The 19,194-nt window shown below is 39.9% G+C and overlaps 2 protein-coding genes across 9 annotated transcripts in view; one reads left to right on the top strand and one right to left on the bottom strand.

The window, feature by feature from the left end:
• nubp1 (nucleotide binding protein 1 (MinD homolog, E. coli)) overlaps positions 1–11,352 on the top strand; it is a 62,172-nt gene extending 50,820 nt beyond the window's left edge. Inside the window, exons 8-11 of the mRNA XM_048609306.1 lie at positions 3,926–4,036; positions 4,795–4,897; positions 8,244–8,327; positions 10,113–11,352. Of these exons, the coding sequence (XP_048465263.1) occupies positions 3,926–4,036; positions 4,795–4,897; positions 8,244–8,327; positions 10,113–10,165 (351 nt within the window). The 3' untranslated portion in view covers positions 10,166–11,352. The remainder of the gene's footprint in view (positions 1–3,925; positions 4,037–4,794; positions 4,898–8,243; positions 8,328–10,112) is intronic.
• Positions 1–19,194, bottom strand: part of LOC109921770 (Golgi apparatus membrane protein TVP23 homolog A) — a 64,564-nt gene that overhangs the window by 11,297 nt on the left and 34,073 nt on the right. For 2 of the 8 annotated variants that reach the window (XM_048609309.1, XM_048609308.1), the window contains one exon: positions 16,590–16,945. The exons of 3 other annotated variants lie outside the window; for them this stretch is intronic. Coding sequence is in view for 2 of the 5 variants with exons in the window: in XM_048609308.1 (XP_048465265.1) it covers positions 16,892–16,945 (54 nt within the window). In the remaining 3 variants the exon portion in view is untranslated. Of the gene's footprint in view, positions 1–4,802; positions 4,905–11,312; positions 11,606–16,589; positions 16,946–19,194 lie in introns of those variants that run through there. 3 more of the 8 variants (XM_048609310.1, XM_020521817.2, XM_020521818.2) reach the window with 3 other exon arrangements.

Here is a 19,194-nt window from a genome sequence, read left to right as displayed (position 1 = left end):
ACCTTCAGTGCCTCTACATGTTTTTTTTAAAATAAAAAGCAACTCTATGGTCTATATATGCTTTTTAATATAAGGTAAGTGTATATCCATAAATGCTTTTCAGTATAAGGCATTTGTGCAGTCTATTTATGCTTTTTTGACAAAAAGAAACTATATGCACAGGGTGAAGGAAAAAAATAAAAATTTATGAATTTGTCACTGTAGGAGTGGCACAAACACTGAACTCTAAGAATCACAGCATTCATAAAAAGAGACTGCACTGTAACACACTGTGAACCAACCATGTGATATTGCCTCTGCTCTCAGTGACTCCAAGAATTACATTTTTTTTTTAATCTATTTATGTTTAAATGAATTGGAAGCATTGAAGTTACTTATATTTGGTATAAATGCATGTTAAAAATTTGGCCTGAAGAATTTTTAAATGATTTTTGTTTTATCAAGCTATTGCATTTTGTCCTTTGTAGTTTTTCCAACATCATCAACTCTCTCTTACATGAGATAGACTTTTAAAGAGATTTGACTTCTTCCACAATGACAATCAATGCAGACGAATTTGTCTAAAGCCAACATACCACAAGTGACATTATGTTGTCTTTTTGATTATTGATCAGTTGCATCAGCTGATCGACTGGGTCTGTGGCAGTTGGTGTGGGAACCTACAAGAGGGCAAAACATACTTGACCTCATCCTTACCAAGCTGCAGATGCATCTGTCCATGACAGTATCGGTAAGAGTGACCATCACCCAGTCCTTGTGGAGACGAAGTCCCACCTCCACATTAAGAATAACTGCATCCTGTTGTCTGGCACTATCACCATGCTAAATGGGACAGACTTCTAACAGATCTGACAACTCAAGACTGGGCATCCATGAGGTGCTGTGGGCCATAAACAACAACAGAATTGTACTCCAGCAGAGTCTGTAACTTCATGGCCTGGCATATCCCCCAATTAACCATTTGCATCAAGCCAGGGGATCAACCCTGGTTCAATGGATAGTGCAGGAGGGCATGCCAGGAGCAGCACCAGGCATACCTGAAGACGAGGTTTCAACCTGGTGAAGCCACCAAACAGGACTACTTGCATGTCAAACAGCAAAAGCAACAAGTGATAGACAGAGCTAAGCGATCCCACAACCAACGGATCAGACCTAAGCTCTGCAGTCCTGCCACATCCAGTTGCGAATGGTGGTGGACAATTAAACAAGTCACTGAAGGAGAAGGCTAGGGGGCTGCACAAATATCCCCATCCTCAATTACTGCTCCATCAGTCTGCTGTCAGCCATCAGTAACGTGATGAAAGGTGTCATCAACAGTGCTATCAAGCAGCACCCGCTCAGTGATGCCCAGTTTGGGTTCTGCCAGGGCCATTTAGCTCCTGATCTCATTACAGCCACAGTTCAAACATGGACAAAAGAGCTGAATTCCAGAGGTGAGGTGAGAGTAACAGCACTTGACATCAAGGCTGCATTCAACTTGAGTGTGGCATCAAGGAGCCCTAGCAAACCTGGAATCAATGGGTATCGGGGGCAAACTCTCTGGTGGTTGGAGTCGTACTTGACACGTAGGAAGATGGTCGTGGTTGTTGGAGGTCACCATCTCAGCACCAGGACATCTCTGCAGGAGTTCCTCAGGGTAGTGTCCTGGGCCCAACCATCTTCAGTTGCTTCATCAGTGACCTTCCCTCCATCATAATGTCAGAAGTGGGGATGTTCGCCAATGATTGCACGATGTTCATTTGCCTGGTGAGACTGAAGCAGTCAGTGTCCAAATGCAACAAGATGTGGACTATAGACAGGCTTGGGCTGACAAATGGAAAGTAACATTCGCGCCACACAAATGCCAGGCTGTGACTATCACGAATAAGAGATGATCTAACCATTGTCCCTTGCCATTCAAAGGTGTTATTATCACTGAATTCCCCACTGTCAACATCCTGGGAGGTATCATTGATCAGAAACTGAACTGGACTCACCACATAAACACAGTGGCTACAAAAGCAGGTCAGAGGCTAGGAATACTGCGTTGAGTAACTCACTTCCTGACTCCCCAAAGCCTGTCCACCATCTACAAGGCAAAGTCAGGAATGTGATGGAATACTCCTCACTTGTCCAGATGAGTGCAGCCCCAACAACACTCAAGAAGCTTGACACCATCCAGGACAAAGCAGCCCGCTTGATGGGCACTACATCCACAAGCATCCACTCTCTCCACCACCGACACTCAGTAGCAGCAGTGTGCACTATATACAAGATGCCCTGCAGAAATTCACCAAAGATCCTCAGATAGCACTTTCCGAACCCATGACCACTTCCATCTGGATACAAGGGCAGCACTTACATGGGAACACCACCATCTTCAAGTTCCCCTCCAAGCCACTGTTGCTGGGTCCAAATCCTGGAATTCCCTCCCTAGTGGCATTGTGGGTCGACCCACAGCAGGTGGACTGCAGCGGTTCAAGAAGGCAGCTCACCATCACCTTTGCAAGGGCAACTAGGGATGGGCAATAAATGCTGGCCAGCCGGTGATGCCCATGTCCCACAAAATGAATAAAAAGGTGTGCTTTCCAAAGTCTGATCATGTGTTTTGGAAATTGCAGAATACTTATCAATATTTTTATTTCTTACAGGAGACTTTGGATCTCACTCGCACCCTATTACAGTGTATGTTGTAAAGCATATCCAGTTCAACTGCATCTGAATTCTGCATATTTGGCTTAATTCAAACGGGCACGAAATTCATGTTGAAACACACCCCTGATTTATATAAAAAAGGCTCATGCATCACAATGCATTTATGCCCAGCCATCACGTGCGCTCTCCATCCATCACAATACACACACTCTTCTCCTATAAAAATACAGATCCCATCCCTTATGGAGTATGCCCTCTCCTGCAAGAGGCAATGAAGTCTTTCAAAATCACAGGCCACTGAGAGTGAAAATATCAGGAACATTCCCTTCTCATGCAGTCAAAACCTGCCCAAAAAGCTACTAAATTCATAGTTGGAAGTTTCTACAGTACATGCTTGAGTAGAAGTTGTGGTTAGCATCAGTTAAAAACCTTGAGATTTTTGTTGGACAAAGCTGAATAAACCATTGGTCTTCTTCCAGCAGTGTGCACAATCAGAAGTTCAAACCGGCATTTTAAGGTAGATCATACTACTGCTGAATAATTTACCTCTGGCATTTATGCTACCAGACTTACTGAGGTTCTCCAGCATCCCCCGTGTTCACTTCACTGCTAGTCCAATTAATCAGAAGGCCCAGTATGTGGGCGAGCCCATAGAGTTCTTACCTTTGAATTGGCTTTTAAACACCAGAAGCCTTCTTTTATCACCGCTGATTGATTTAACAGTGGGTTTAAAAATGTTTAATGCAAGCTGAATTAGTTGGATTTAGTTCCTTCTCTTGGGTTTTCAGTAAAAAGTACTCACAGCAAATGCTCCAATACGTGTTGTCCAGGCACCAAACTGTAACGTTTGTAATATGGAATTTTAGAAAGAAACTGAATCAGAGATTGGCCCTTTTCACTTAGGGCTACATAATCTCCACGTTGGCCATATTTATGAAGAAAGTATACCTGTGGTAGTGCATAGGAACCTGATATAATGTAAGTAGATCATTTTGGGGTTTGCAAATATTCAAGCAGTGCAAATTCTGCAACTTTCCAATCTGGAAGTGGAAAGATCTTTCATTGGTCTCGGATTGATGCTTGGAATCTCTGCAGAGTTCTTAAAATTCTAAACTGTTTTTGAGAAATGTTAACAGAGATTTTTGGGAAATCATCTCTATGATGTACATGCAAAAATCTGATGGAAGAGATCTTGAATTAATTTGGTGTTGATAATAAATGTCTTTAAAAAATTAACTTCCAATCTGCTATTGCCTGTCATACTGTAAATTTTACTTTGATCTTGTAATAGGAAGTGTCGCTACAGGATGTGAGAAAGGAAATCAACTTCTGTCGGAAAGTGAATTTGCCTATAATTGGGGTTGTAGAAAATATGAGTGGCTTTGTGTGTCCAAAGTGCCAGGTGAGATGTTTTATTCTGAATAAAATTAACTTATTTAAAAATTGTAAGCTACTTTTCCCTATTCTAGCTCTGGATGCATCAAACCACAATCTAGCAGAGGAGTAAGCAGCTTGCTCTTGGGTTTATTACACAAGTTTCTCTCGAGATAAATGTTTTCTGGACTCAAGTAGGCCAGGTTCTGTCATTCTTTCCACTCTTGTGGAGGGAATTGCCTGCCTTCCAATTGTAGCACTGGGTATGACTGCATGTTGAAGGAAATCATGTTCTCAATGACTTTTAATCCTAATATTGTTTTGTTGGTTACTATACATTGAGATAAAACCAAGCAAGATAGTAGCTCTACAAGTGCATGAAACCTTATAAGTTTCAAAATGAATTTGTGATATGCACATTTGTTCCAACAAGTATCTGTGAGGAGAATTGTGAAAAATCAGTTATGATTAATAGGTGAGATTGTTAATGCTCAGAGGAATGGGGAGGGAGAGAAAGTAGAACTTTCAGTGAAAACATGGCTGCATTTGGACTCGTCTTGTGTTGATGTAGGAGCTTAGTGTGCACCCATCAATGCATATGACCATATAACTTCAGAGAGTGCAGTGAAGGCCTATGTGATGAGAACTGGCTTTCACTGGACTGAGTTGCCAAAGAATGTTGGATAAATCAAGTCTTAAATAGGTCTGATGTTCGTCTAGTCCTTCTTGTTTTCAAATTATCGCCATAAAATGTAGTTACTTCTTTTATATTTTGTACATTTACAGCATGAATCTCAGATTTTTCCACCAACCACCGGAGGTGCCATGAAGATGTGCAAGGATTTAAGCATTCCCTTCCTTGGTAAAGTGCCTTTGGATCCCAGAATAGGTATGTCCTGCAGACAGATAAAGAATAGGCCTGATTCTCCAAAGCTAAATAAGAACCTTTGGAAGTAAATACTGTTATACTGACTTCACTAACTGATGTACTTACCATGAAACCAGTCTGAGATCTCTATCTAGAGATTGCCTGTATTTAAAATCATGTCAAAGATAAAGCCGTGAACTATGGTCAGTCCAGTGAACTTCATTCACCAAGCCAGAAACTGACATTTCTAATTAGATTTAGGTGTGAGTGTGGCGAGTTCAGTCGCCCCTAATAGATGAGAGACCTTATGCAGCAGCTTTCAACAGTGCGTTTTTGATCCTGTTACTGATCAAGCATCATCAGATTTGTGTATTAAATATGGTGCTTCACATAGACATCTAATTAAACACAGGAGCATACAATTTGCTAAATAGAAAGAGACCAAGGTTCACATTGTTCAACTTCCTCTATTGTACAGGTCCACAGTTCCCTGAAAGTGGCAACACAAGTGGATAAGGTGGTCAATAAGGCATATGGCAGGCTTGCCTTCATAGGTTGAGGCATAGAGTGTAAAAATAGGCAAGTCATGTTGCAGCTTTATAGAACTTTAGTTAGGCCATGTTTGGAATATTTGGTGCAGTTCTGGTCACCGCACCGTCAGGAGGATGTGGAGGCTTTGGAGAGGATACAGAAAAAGTTTACTCAGAAGTTGCCTGGTTTGAAGAGTATTGGGTATAAAGTGAAATTGGACAAACTTGGTTTGTTTTCACTTGAAAGTTGAAGGATGAGGTGCAACCTAATAGAGGTTTACAAAATTGAGAGGTGTGGATTGAATGGTCTTTTTCCCCGGGTAGAAACCGTCACTTACTAGGGGATATCAGTTTAAGGTAAAAGGGGCTAAGTTTAAAGAGATGTGAGAGGCAGGTTTTTTACACTGAGGCTGGTAAGTGTCTGGAATGCACTGCCAGAGGTGGTGATGGAAGTGGATACAATAGCAATGTTTAAGAGGCATTTTGACAGATATAAGAACAGGCAGGGAATAGTAAATGTCCAGAACGTTCTGCCCAACTCAAATAGATTTACTGATTGTACTACTTTAGTATGATTATTCTAAGCAGCTCAGTAAATCAAAAATGATTTGGACAAAATGTGTTATTGGGTAATAAAATGCCAATTGGAAACTTTTAGTATGTAGAATGTGGGAGTTAAGAAACAAAAACAATCTATATATATATGTGCAAATAACGAAGGATGAAGCTGAAGGAGATGTAGAGGTCCCTTCGAGATTTGACATTCGCCATATTCAACTCTTGGGGGGGAGTTTTATAGTCACTGTCGATGTAGTTGAAGGTGGGCAGCAACACAGAGTACTGCATTCAGTTCAGGTCACTGTGTTGTAGGAAGGATATTATTAAATTGGAAAGGGTGCAATAAAGATTTACAAGGATGTTACCAGGACTGAGTTATAAGGAGAGGCTGGATAGCTGGGACTTTTACCCCCGGAGTATCGGAGGCTGAGTGGTGACCTTATAGAGGTTTATAAAATCATGAGGTACATTGATAAGATGAATACCCAAGGCCTTTTCCTGAGAATCAGTGAAATTCTTCTGTCTATATCTTTGTCTAAACTAGATGACAAAGGTTTAAGGTTAGAGGGAAAGATGTTAAAGGGACTTGAGAAGCAACTTTTTCACACAGAGGGTTCTGTGTGTATGGGATGAGCTGCCAAAGGAAGTGATAGATGCAGGTACAGTTACAACATTTTAAAGATATTAATGGTACATGAATAGGAAAGGTTTAGAGGGATATGTGCCAAATGCGGGCAAATGGGACTAGTTTAGTTTGGGATACCTGGTTGGCATGGACGAGTTGGACCGAAGGGTCTGTAGAGGCAATAGGTTTTTAGTTTAGAAAGGCATCATGTGACAGCACAGTCTTGATGGATCAATGGGCCTGTTCCTGTGCTGTACTATTCTTCATTCTTCTTTGCAGTTGTTGTATACTACCATGGATGCACAGTGGCAGTATTGTTTACCATTTACAAAGTGCTGTACAGTAATTGCCAAGCCTTTTAAACAGCACCTTCCAAACCTGTGACCTCTACATCCAGATGGACAAGGGAAGTGGATACTTGGAAACACCACTACCTGCAAATTCCCCTCTTAAACCAAAACAGAAATTGCTGGAAAAGCCCAGCAGGTCTGGCAGCACCTGTGGAGAGAAATCAGAGTCAACATTTCAGGTTTAGTGACCCTTCGTCAGAATTGATAGTAGCTAGGAAAAAGTTGTTTTTTATGCAGAAGATAGATTGCGGGGAGGGGTAAGGTGTAAACAGTAGGTGGAGATAGAGCCTAAAGAGAGAGCAGAGCAGTTGGACAGACAAAGGAGTGGATAACGATCAGCCTAGAAGAATGAATGGCTGCTAATGGGGACTGTTGGTGGCTAACAATGGGTAATGTGTAAAGCAGACCTTGTGATAACAAGGCCTGGTGTGTGGCGATTGGGGCGAGGACATGGGAAAAGGTGCCTCAAGCCCTAAAATTGTTGAACTCGATATTGAGTCCAGAAGACTATAGAGCTCCCAAGTGGAAAATGAGGTGCTGTTCTTCCAGCTTGCCCTGAGTTTTGCTGGAGCACTGTGGCAAACCTGAGACAGAGATATTGGCCAAGGAACAAGACAAATGCTAGATAATGACACCAAGATCAAACATGATTGTTTGACTAGTTGTCCCCTCTAAACTATCCTGACTTTGGAACTATATTGGGGTTCCTTCACTGTCACTGGATGAAATTCACAAAACTCTCTAACAACACTTAAAGTGTACCTATACTACACTGACTACAACAGTTCAAGAAGGTGGTTCACCATCATTTTCTCTGGGATATTAGTGAGGGCCAGTAAATATTCACCTTGCCAATAATATTCATATTCCGTGAATGCTTTTTTAAAAAATATGCTGAAAAAAAAACTTTTGAGAATTTTTATCCTCCGTATAACTGAACATTGAACAGCCAGATAATGGATAGGTCCATTATATTGCTGTACCATTGATGACCTTGTCTTAATCAGAAATGCTGGAAATCCTTCCCGAAACTACTGAAAGGATGCATAATAGAGGCTGCAACTGGTCAAACTGTCCGAATCATGGTGTTTGGAAAGAGGGTTAAGTAATTTTCTTGTACTAAACACTGTAATGTAAATGAAGTAGCATCTGTTTGTTATACTGTCACAATTCATAATGACTATTTTATTAAAACTTGAAGCAGTGAAATTCTTCTGTCTATATCTTTGTCTAACTTTTCATGAGTGAAGTTTATGCTTAGTGAAATTTTTGATTTAATTAATAACTTTTTATTTCTGTTAAAGGAAAGAGTTGTGATGAAGGCAAGTCATTTTTGACAGAAATTCCAGGTTCTTCTGCATCTATTGCTTACAAGGATATTATTCATCGTAAGTAATGCTCACTTTCAGAATACTTCTACAAGCATACAAGGCTTGAGAAAGCAAAATCTTACATAATATATTTGGTCTTGGAATGCATCAGCTGCATGAAAGTTAAATCACTTTAATGGATCAGGTTCAATTTAGATTTTACCTCCAAGCTGATTTTTGACATGGCCTTTTCTAAAAGGAGTGTTAGTGGTGGTAAATATTGGTTTTATGTTGTAATGTTTATCAAAGTGACAAGTGAGTGATCCAAAAACAGAAATTGCTGGAAAAGCTCAGCAGATCTGGCAGCACTTGTGAAGAGAAATCAGAAGTTAATGTTTTGGGTCTGGTGACCCTTACTGAGAACTGATAGTATCTAGGAATATGTTGGCTTGTATGCAGAGGTTAGGGTGGTGGGGGGGAACGGGGTAAGGAGTAAACAATGGGTAGGGATAGAGCCCAAAGAGAGAGAAGAACAGTTGGACAGGCAAAGGGGTAGAAAATGATCTAGCTAGGAGGGTGAATAGCTGTTAGTGGAGACTGTTAGTGACTAACAATGGGTTGTGTGTAATAGCAGACTATAAGGCCTGGTTTGTGGGAGTGGGAGCGGGAGCTAGGATCCAGGGGAGTTCAAGCCCTAAAGTTATTGAACTCGATATTGCTTCCAGAAGACTGCAGGGGCCCCAAGCGTAAAATGAAATGTTATTCCTGTAGCTTAGACTGAGCTTCGCTGGAGCACTGCAGCAATCCTGAGACAGAGATGTTGGCCAGGGAACAGGATGATGTGTTGAAGTGGCAGAAACATCCACAGTTCTTTCGGCTTTAAGTGAGTGATCCAATTGCATTGGAAAAGCTGTAACAACTAGTCAAGCAATCATGTTTTATCCTGGTGTCTTACCTGGCATTTGTCCAGCAATGCTTTTTATACAGAAATCTCTTCAAAAAGGACCAAGAATGGAACGGAGATAACAAGGTTGTACAGCTGGATGAACACAGCAGGCCAGATTTCAGAAGAAGGGTCCAGACCCGAAACGTCAGCTTTCCTGCTCCTCTGATGCTGCTTGGCCTGCTGTGTTCATCCAGCTCTACACCTTGCTATCTTAGATTCTCCAGCATCGGCAGTTGCCACTATCCAAGAATGGAACGGAACTGTGCGCAAGTTTTGACTGGGTTAATATCTCTCCTAGATGTTCATTTAAAAGAATAATCAGTGCTGCAAGTAGGGTTAGAATTATATGTTTACAGCAAACCCAACAATGGCCTTTCCTGAAGTGAAGTGACAAAATGATTTAAGCATTTAAGCCTAGACTTTCTGGAGTTTGAACAAGGTTCCTCACCAATTTCTAGCATGTGTTGGAAAATCACAGGCAATCCAAGGTGTGGGAAACCCCCGAGCAGGTACTAAACCTTGAAACTGTCCTGAACACTGCAGTACATTCCTCACAAATATGGAAAATATAATTACTTTCTCAAGCCATCGTGGTGACTCAGTGGTTGTCAGTGCTGTCTCACAGCGCCAAAGACCCCAGGTTCGACTCCATCCTTGGATGACTGTGTGGAGTTTGCACATTCTCCCCATGTCTGCGTGGTTTCCTCCCATAATCCAGAGATGTGCAGGTTAGGTGGATTCGCTATGCTAAATTGTCCCATAGTGTCCAGGGATGTGTAAACTAGGAAAATTAGTCATGGGAAATGCAGGGTTACGGGGATAGGGTGGGCTGGGAATGGGTGGGATTCCATGATCCTACTTGTACTTGACTGAAAGATATATTTGTAATTAATGAAAAAAAATTTATTCCTAAACAGGAATCCAAGAATACTGTGCCACTCATCAATCTGATGTAGAAACAACTGCCTAATGTACCAAAAAATTTTCTGCAATCTGCTGAGCGAATTTGGTCAACTTAAGTCAGTGGAGGAAACCAAAGCTGATGCTGAATTTACTCTGACTGCATATTTTCAGTTTCATTAATAATTTCTGAACTTCAGGATAGTTCTTTGCTATCTTGGCTCTACTCCTGTACTCAGTGAAGCTCTGATTTTAGATTTCAGTTTAAGTGACAAATGGAAACGAATGATGGACATAAAGATTTGTAATAAAGAGTCTTTTTATACTTGTTGCACTGCTAGTGGAGAAAGACATTTTTGATTGGGTGGTCTGATCATGATGGGAAGGGGAGTTAAATATAGAATTATTTCCCTTATTTGACCATTACCCAGTGTATAGTCGGGGGCACCAGTGAAGGAAAAAGCAACAGAATCACCATACCAAGCATTTGACTCAGCAAGCAGGACCTCAATTCTCTTTTCTTCCCCCCCAAAATACACTACAGAATTTCACTCCTATACTTCTTGCTCGATTTTATAACTATGTGTTGAGACAAAAAGGTCATATGATACCTGTATTGTCTTCACATTTAAGTCTGCATTTCAACTCTGTCACCAGTAATTTTTGATATTGCTGCCGAGTCTCTTTGATGGTGAATTACAAATTTCTTCAATTCCTCAAGAACTAATTTGAACCCCAAAAGGAAGACTCTGGTCTCCTTCAACCTCTACCAATAAAAGACAAATTACTCAATTGGACTGTAATGACTTTTTTGTTTCCAAACTGACAATATCCTTTTAGAAAATTGATAGTACCATTTGGAGTTTTCTTCAAGTGTCAGTGCTAAATACTGTTTAATAAAATTTCAATACCTCAAGTCAAAACAGTTCCACCAAATGAACCTCTGTTAGTATGATGTGGAAATAATTGTGTTAATAATGATTATAAATGTCACCTTTGTCCAAATGTGAGTCGATTAAGCTAAATCTTTGATTCTGTGTACTGTCTGTGTTCAGACTGGATGATTAGTCAGCCTGTAATCTGGTAGAGTAACTGGGTGCCAAAATCTGTGGTCCGTCCCCAAGGATACTTGACAATGGCTGGATTCTGACTGCGTTTGTTAAAATGTTGTAAGATCACAATAGTAATCGTGTAAATTAATGTAATATACATTGAAATTGTATGTTGACATTTTAATAAACCTGACCTCAAAGGTGAGAAAGGCACTGTACTTTCAGAACAAAGTGTTTTCGAAAATTTACAACATAAAATATCTTTAGCTTACACATCTACTCTTGGCATTGACAGATAATTATCACTTAACAGTCCCATTCAGAACATATGCATTTGTAGCTACTACAGACGATTTAGAAATAAATCCATTTGGTCGATGTAATAGATTAATCTCCATGGTACCAAACAAAACTTATTTGAAGGACTTCTGTTTCCTGTCATTGCTGTTCCAAAGTGTCTTGGGGGTGGGGGGAAGAAATAGCAAAAATGATTAGAGCTTTTGTGATGAAGTTTTAATTGACTCATTGTTCTGATCAGTTTTCAAGAACAAACCACGAAATTGATGCTAATATTATAATGAAAACCTGTGTTTAACTAGAATAGCTTTTTCAATACAGAATGAGCAATAGAATGGGATAAGAGTTCCTGAAATATTTTTCTGGTGATTGGAGAATTGATTTGGTCTTAACACAGCAAGCATACAGCCACACTATTTGAGAAGAACGCATATAAAGTGGAGTTCATGTAGAGGTTAATTCAATTTGTGCACAGATTTTTGTACACGGTCCTGTATGTGACTGGTAGGCCACATTAGGGAAGGAAACCTATTTCCTTACCCAAAGGGGACCAGATAAGTGTTTACGACAGTCTGATAGCTTTTAGTTCCAGATTTATTTAATTAATTAAATTTAAATTCCTTTGGCTACCAAGTGGGGTGCTCTAGATCATTAATCCAAGTTACAAGGGCGGCATGGCGGCTCAGTGGTTAGTACTGCTGCCTCATAGCAGCAGGGACCCAGGTTCGATTCCACCCTTGGGTGACCGTTTGGAGTTTGCACATTTTCCCAGGTGTCTGCGTGGGTTTCTGCCGGGTGCTCTGGTTTCCTCCCACAGTCCAAAGATGTGCAGGCTAGGTGGATTGGCCATGCTAAATTGCCCATAGTGTCCAGGTGTAGATTAGGTGGGTTATAGGGGGATGGGTCTGGGTGGGATGCTGCGTGGGTCGATGTGGACTTGTTGGGCCGAAGGGTCTGTTTCCACACTGTAGGGATTCTATGATATGATGATGATGATGATAACAACAATTGAAAATTCCAGTACGGTTATTTCAAGGTAGTGAATAAAATCTCTTTAGTACTGATTGATGGATCTTGTTCAAATATCCAGCTAAGTAAATAATGCAGCTAATGGGGTATACCTGCTGATAGAACCTTAGGACAAACAAGTACAACAGTGGCACAGACATTTTAGAAAATAGCAAGTATACTATTGTATCTAAAATGAAATTAGGGAAGTCTAGTTAATTATCATTTAATCAAACACCAAAGCCTAAACTTCAGCATCACAGGACCTTTCGAAAAATCAGTATGGCAAACTTGCAGAGCTGGCAGTGTACTAAGATGAATTTAAAATTGGGTGAGTGATTAAAATACAGGCTCTGAACAGAGGTAGCAAGTGGAAACCTGCAGGACCAGGAACCAGTAATCTGACATCTTTATCAATGCACCAGTTATTATATACACAGTCTTTAAGGTGACATCATGCAGGGCAGGAAGGGAACTCCTCGATCGTTTAAGGAAATGGGACAACTTAACAGAAATAAATGTAAAGTAAACCATTTTCCACGGGAGATAATGAATTTCCTGAAGTGAATTGTTATCTTTGCCATTGCCTCCTTTCTGCCACTAGAAATAACCCTGTGGTGTTGTTGCCCTCTTCTCACTCAATCCTGGTCACGTAAAAATCCTCAAACCTGCTCAGTCATTCATTCTATCTCCCCTCCCCACCCCACTCCACCATTTGATTCCGACGCCCCAAAAATCTATCTCAGTCTTGAATATACACAACAATAGGGCATCTGTAACCTTCTCTCCAAGGCAGAGAATTTCATAGATTTACAACACTTAGCAAATAAATTTCTCTGCTCCCTCCTAAGTAATCAACCCATCATCCTGAGACTGCGCTCAGTCGCTTAGATATCTCAGCCAGGGGGAAACAACCTTCGACATCTACTCTGTGAAACCCCTTCAGAATCCTGTGTGTTTCACTGACTACCTCTTGTTCTTCTAAACTCCAGAGCAAAAGCCCAGTTTACTGAGTTTCTCCTCCTGGAACAACCCTCTCATCCTAGGAAACAATTTGGTGAACCTCTGCTTTATCAACCCCAAAGTAAGTATGTCCTTTCTTAAATAAGAGCAGCAAAACTGCATGGTACTTAAGGTGGAGAAACCCAAAATTCTACACAATTATAGCAGGAGTTCTTTGTCCACCAATCCCCTTGCAATAAGGTCACATGCTATTTTCCCTCTTAATTGCTTTCTAGATTTGCATGCTAACTTTGTGTTCTTGGGTTCAAGTCCTGCCTGCTCCAGATCTGTGTCATAATATGTCTGAACAGGTTGATTAGAAATATCTATCCTAATGTCTATACATTTCTTCAGAACTCCTTTCTGTGACCAGCTGAAAAAAAAAACAAACTTTTGAAGCTCTCAACCAGAGGCCAATTTGCTGGATTGAGTATTGGGATCCAGGAAGATGATGCTGAACTCTGAAATCAATAATTTACTTGTATTTGACAAATTTTAAAGTTATAAATCAATTCAATTAATGATCAGAGGGAAACATAAGCCAAGTTAGTACTCTATAAACATTTGAGGTTAATTTTTATTCTAATTATTTATCTGAAGGTTAGAACTCAATAACAAAGATTCTATTAATTGTTACTTAATTTTGAGTCATGAGAAGTTTAAGTTTCCTTATTGACATCCAAGGATGAGATAATGTGCAAACCAGCTGACGACCAATTATAGGAGAAAAATCTTAGATATTTAAGTCATTCTTAAAGTTAAGTCTTGTACAGATATTCCGTGAGAACTAACAACCGTTAAATGGATTTTTAAAGGAAGTATTTGCTGCGTTTACAGAATCAGTTACAGCTATATTTAGTGTGGGGATTTTGCATTAGTAATCATTACTTTGTCTTACTTTGAATTTACAAAACTACAAAATTTTCCAGTGCTTCAAGACACAAATAGTCGGTACCCAATGCAAAACGTTGCCAGTCTACCAATAATCTATCTTTCTATTTTATAAATCTTCTGATGATTGAAAGATGAGACAGGAAAATTATGCAGATTAAGGCTGGATATTGTTTCTCTTCCTCAACTTATTTTGCTTCATTTCTTTTTCTGAATGTAACATTTAATTAATTTATGAATTAAGAAATAAATTTATGAATTAAGAAATAAATTTATACCGCTTTAGTGCTGTTATTGTACATCAGTCATCAACTGTATATTGTCCGTGCAATATCTTTGCAACCAGAGGAGAACTGGTTTCAATTCAGATGTAATCAACATTCTTTTGCAGTGAATGTTTTGATTATACAATTGTTCTAAGATGATAAGACAAGTAATTTTAAACTGTGGGTAAAACTGTTAATAAAACTAGTTTGAAGATGACCACAATAAAGTTTGTTGCTGCTGCAAGCAAGTCGCTTAGAACTGTCTCCTCTGTGTCCCATTAGAAGCCAAACTAATTAACAATTCAGATATTGCCGTAAAGGTAACTTTATGCAATATTTACTCATTCCTAGCATGCACTTTATCACCAAATCTACAGCAGAGAAAAAGGCCCTTCAGTCTGTCACATCCACACTGGTCAAAAACAACCACCTAACTATTCTAATTCTATTTTCCAGCACTTGGCTATTAGCCTTGTACACCTTGGCATCACAAGTGCAGTGAACACAATGGTAGAACCAAAAGTCATGGCAGCCTCTGGTTTTGGACTAAAACAAAATATTCAAATACTCGATGCAAAATTACTTCTCCTCCCAATGGGAAAACTCTTCACTCATCAGTAAAACCAAACAGCACCACTCAGACCATAAAAGACAGAGGCCTTTTTTTTGCACATTCTTAAGGTAGTACAAGCACAGGAGTTTTACCGGCAAACTTATGAAAACATAGAACATAGAACATTACAGTGCAGTACAGGCCCTTCGGCCCTCGATGTTGCGCCGACCTGTGAAACCAATCTGAAGCCCATCTAACCTAAACTATTCCATTATCATCCATCAAAGATATTGACATAGCATTTTCCTCATTCCGAGTAGATCCCAAAGAATTTTACAGCAGCTTAAAAGGACCTGAGATGTAGTCACTGTTGTAAATAGTAGCTTGTTTGTGTATGGTGGGGTTCCCAAAAACAGAAATCTGATGACAGCCAGATAATCAGTTCTAATCATTGGCTATGGGATTTTAAAAATACACTTTTATCAACCTGTTCAGAGGTATAGATAAATAGTGGTCAAAAATCCAGGAAAATCTCCCCTGCTCTTCAAATCTCCTGAGATCTTTTACATGGGAGGGCAGAAAGCTTAACAGCTCATCTGAAGTACGTTATGCTTGATGGTGCAGAACTATCTTAAAACATTGGCTGTATGTCCACTTAGACTTTGAGTTCAAGTCTCTGGAATGTTACTTGATGCCACAAATTTCTTATGCTGAGAGTGCTACTATCAAACAGACTTATTAGAGAAAGTCTTAAAACAACAGTGCTATTATTTCTGTCTAGAAGGACTATAAATGCATTGACATATGCACACAATTCTATTCGATTTCCATCTTTTTGATTTAGCTGATTTTCCTAGGTCTCCGCTAATGAATGAAACATTAACTCAATCCCTTTTATTTATCTTTTGTCACCAGACCTTTTCCCCACATCATTTATTGTTGGAGTTTTCTCAGGGATAATATATCATCAATAGATGATATTCATGCATTCTGGTCTTTTTCTGTTATTTCAATTTTGTATGGGAAATTTCTCAAGTGATAAAGCTTTATGTCAGTAAAAAATTCCTAGTTGGAAAACATTAACCAAAGTGCTTGGCTGCCAAATACTTTTGGAGTGACAGAACAGAATTTTATACTAAGTTTCTATTGAGACACAGAGCAAGTCCAGAGCCTAGAGACAACACAATGTGGAGCTGGAGGAACACAGCAGGCCAGGCAGCATCACAGGAGCAGAAAAGTTGATGTTTCAGGTTGGGACCCTTCTTCAGAAATGGGGAGAGGGAAGGGAGCTCAGAAATAAATAGAGCTCCTTTCCCCCTCCTCATTTCTGAAGAAGGGTGCCAACCCAAAACGTCAACTTTCCTGCTCCTGTGATGCTGCCTGGCCTACTGTGTACCTCCAGCTCCACACTGTGTTGTGTCCGACTCCAGCATCTGCTGTTCTTGCTCAATCCAGAACCTACATTATTTGAAAAAAATTCTGCAAAACAAAAAGTTTTTAAAATGTAAACTATAATTTCGCGAAAGAACAAATTGTGAAGCTAGAGTTAAGTTAGGCTACATGGATTACTGTACTTTGATACTGGTGCTTTGAGAGACTATAAAATAGCTTCCATACACATTAAAAAAATGGTTCTCTCCTTCTTGTTATTTATGTTCCCACATGTGCTTAAGTCATAACAAACAAACAAACAAACAAACAAACAAACAATCTACAGCAAGTCTCGGCTATTTCATGAATGGAAAGAAAATGTTGGAGATACTCCACAAGCCTGGTAGCATCTGTAGAGAGAGAAAAACAGAATGAACATTTGGAATTCGTTATGACTTATTCAGAACTGCTGGGGGCTGGAAAATTAATGGGTTTTGTATGCTGTTGGAAAGTTGTCAGGAAGACCAAGTGGTGAAACTGGGCCAAGGGAGTGAGATTAGCAGTAAAGAGATATAGATGAAGAGTCAGTGTTAATAATTGAAAATGAGTCAGCTCTGCTGACTGCAAACACATAAAATCAAGAAAACCAAAAGAACCGCAGATGCTGGAAATCAGAAACAAAAGCAGAAGTTGTTGGAAAAGCTCAGCATATCTGGCAGCATCTGTGGAGAGAAATTAGAGTTAATGGTTCGGGTCCAGTGACCCTTCTTCAGAACCGATGGTAGCTAGGAAAAAGTTGATTTTTATGCAGAAGATAGGGAGAGGGTAATGAGTACATGATAGGTGAAGATAGAGCCCAAGGAGAGAAAAGGACAAAAACAAAGTTGCTGGAAAAGCTCAGCAGGTCTGGCAGCATCTGTGAAGGAGAAAACAGAGTTAACGTTTCGGGTCCGGTGACCCTTCCTCAGAGCGAAAAGGACAGTTTTGTGACTGGGAACTCTACAGCCTTCCTGACTCAATATTGAGTTCAACTATTTTAGGGCATGAGGCACCTTCTCCCATGTCCTTACCCCAATCTCCACACACCAGGCCGTATTATCGCTTGGTCTGCTATTACGCACAACCCCATTGTTAGCCATTAAATCTCCCCATTAATAGCTACTTATTCTCCGAGACTGGCCATTAGCCACTCCTTTGTCTGTCCAACTGCTCTTCTCTCTCTTTGGGCTCTATCTCCACCCATCGTTTATTATTTACCCACTCCTCCCACCCTACCTTACGCATAACACCAACTTTTTCCTAGCTACCATCAGTTCTGAGGAAGGATCACTGGACCCTAAAAGCTTAATTCTGTTTTTGTTTCCGTACAATCGAGACACTGGGAGGGTGGGAGTTGTAATCAAAATGGAGCACAGAGTTCATGGTCTGAAATCAATGCTGAGTTCTGAAGGATATAAAATGCCTAAGAGGAAAATGAGGTTGTGTTCCTCCAGCTTGCATTGCAGTTCAGTGCAACACTCAGTAGCTGAGAACAGAAATGCTTCTCTCTCCATAGATGGCCCCAATCTCGCTGAGTTTTTCCACCATTTTATGTTTTTATTTCAGATGTCCAACATCTGCAGTGCTTTTATTTTAATGAATCATGTGTGATTAATCAATTAGATTATCCCATTATCTATTATTTACAGACCACAGTGAGCAAAAACATGATGTTTAAGCTTGCTGGAAATTCTAAGGTAAGCACTCGATGGTTTGTTTCACATTTTTAAGTTATGCGTTTGACTTAGACTATAATTTTGAAATCATTGTTTCTTACCTTAACATCATTGATAGCATTAGTTAAAATGAAAAATATGCATTAGACAACAAAAATAACTGGTGCACTTGACAACAAATGGTTCTTAGGTTATATGCCTAACTACTATCCTACAATTGAGCTATTCAGTATAAAATGTTTACATGTTATTGTATACAGTTGGAAAACACCATTACCATTACTTCGATGATGAACTCACACTCCATTAGCTCTATAAAACCACAATTATCATTCAGGCACTTGTTTTCTCTTCACAATTATGAAAATAATTTTACACATGGTTCATTTACAGATTCTAATTTAAATTAGCACCATCCTTGTAAACCATCCTTGACTTCTGTAGTCTTGCCAACTATCGCCCTATCTCCAAACTCTCCTTCCTTCAAAGTGCTTAAATGTGTTGTTAGCTTCAAACTTTATGCCACCTAATGCCTCAATCTCTCCAGCTTGCTTTCTACCACTCCCACAGCACTGACATGGCCTTGGCCAAAGTAACAAATGATGTCCTCTGCAACTAGTTACAGTGTGTTATCCCTCCAAATCCTTGCCACTATCTTGCAGACTTTGACACTGTTGTTCACACCAATATCCTGCACTGTCCAGCTGAATAGAACTGTACGGTATAGCCAAAGTTGGCAGAAGATCAAATTTGTTTCTTCTCACTCCCACATCATCACTTTTGAAGAGACACCCAAAGATCTATCCTTGCAACCACCCCCCACCCACCACCAACCCCCCCCCACCCCCCGCCCACTAATTATCTAATGCTGCCCTTCATAGAATCAATCAGAAAACAAACCAAGTTTACATGTATGCTGGTAACATCCTGTTCTGTTTCACCAC

Source organism: Rhincodon typus, chromosome 21, assembly GCF_021869965.1.
Source record: "Rhincodon typus isolate 14 chromosome 21, sRhiTyp1.1, whole genome shotgun sequence".
Classification (NCBI taxonomy): Eukaryota; Metazoa; Chordata; class Chondrichthyes; order Orectolobiformes; family Rhincodontidae; genus Rhincodon; species Rhincodon typus.
The sequence above is the reverse complement of the archived record's forward strand: the minus strand, read 5'-3'. Positions and strand labels throughout refer to the sequence as shown.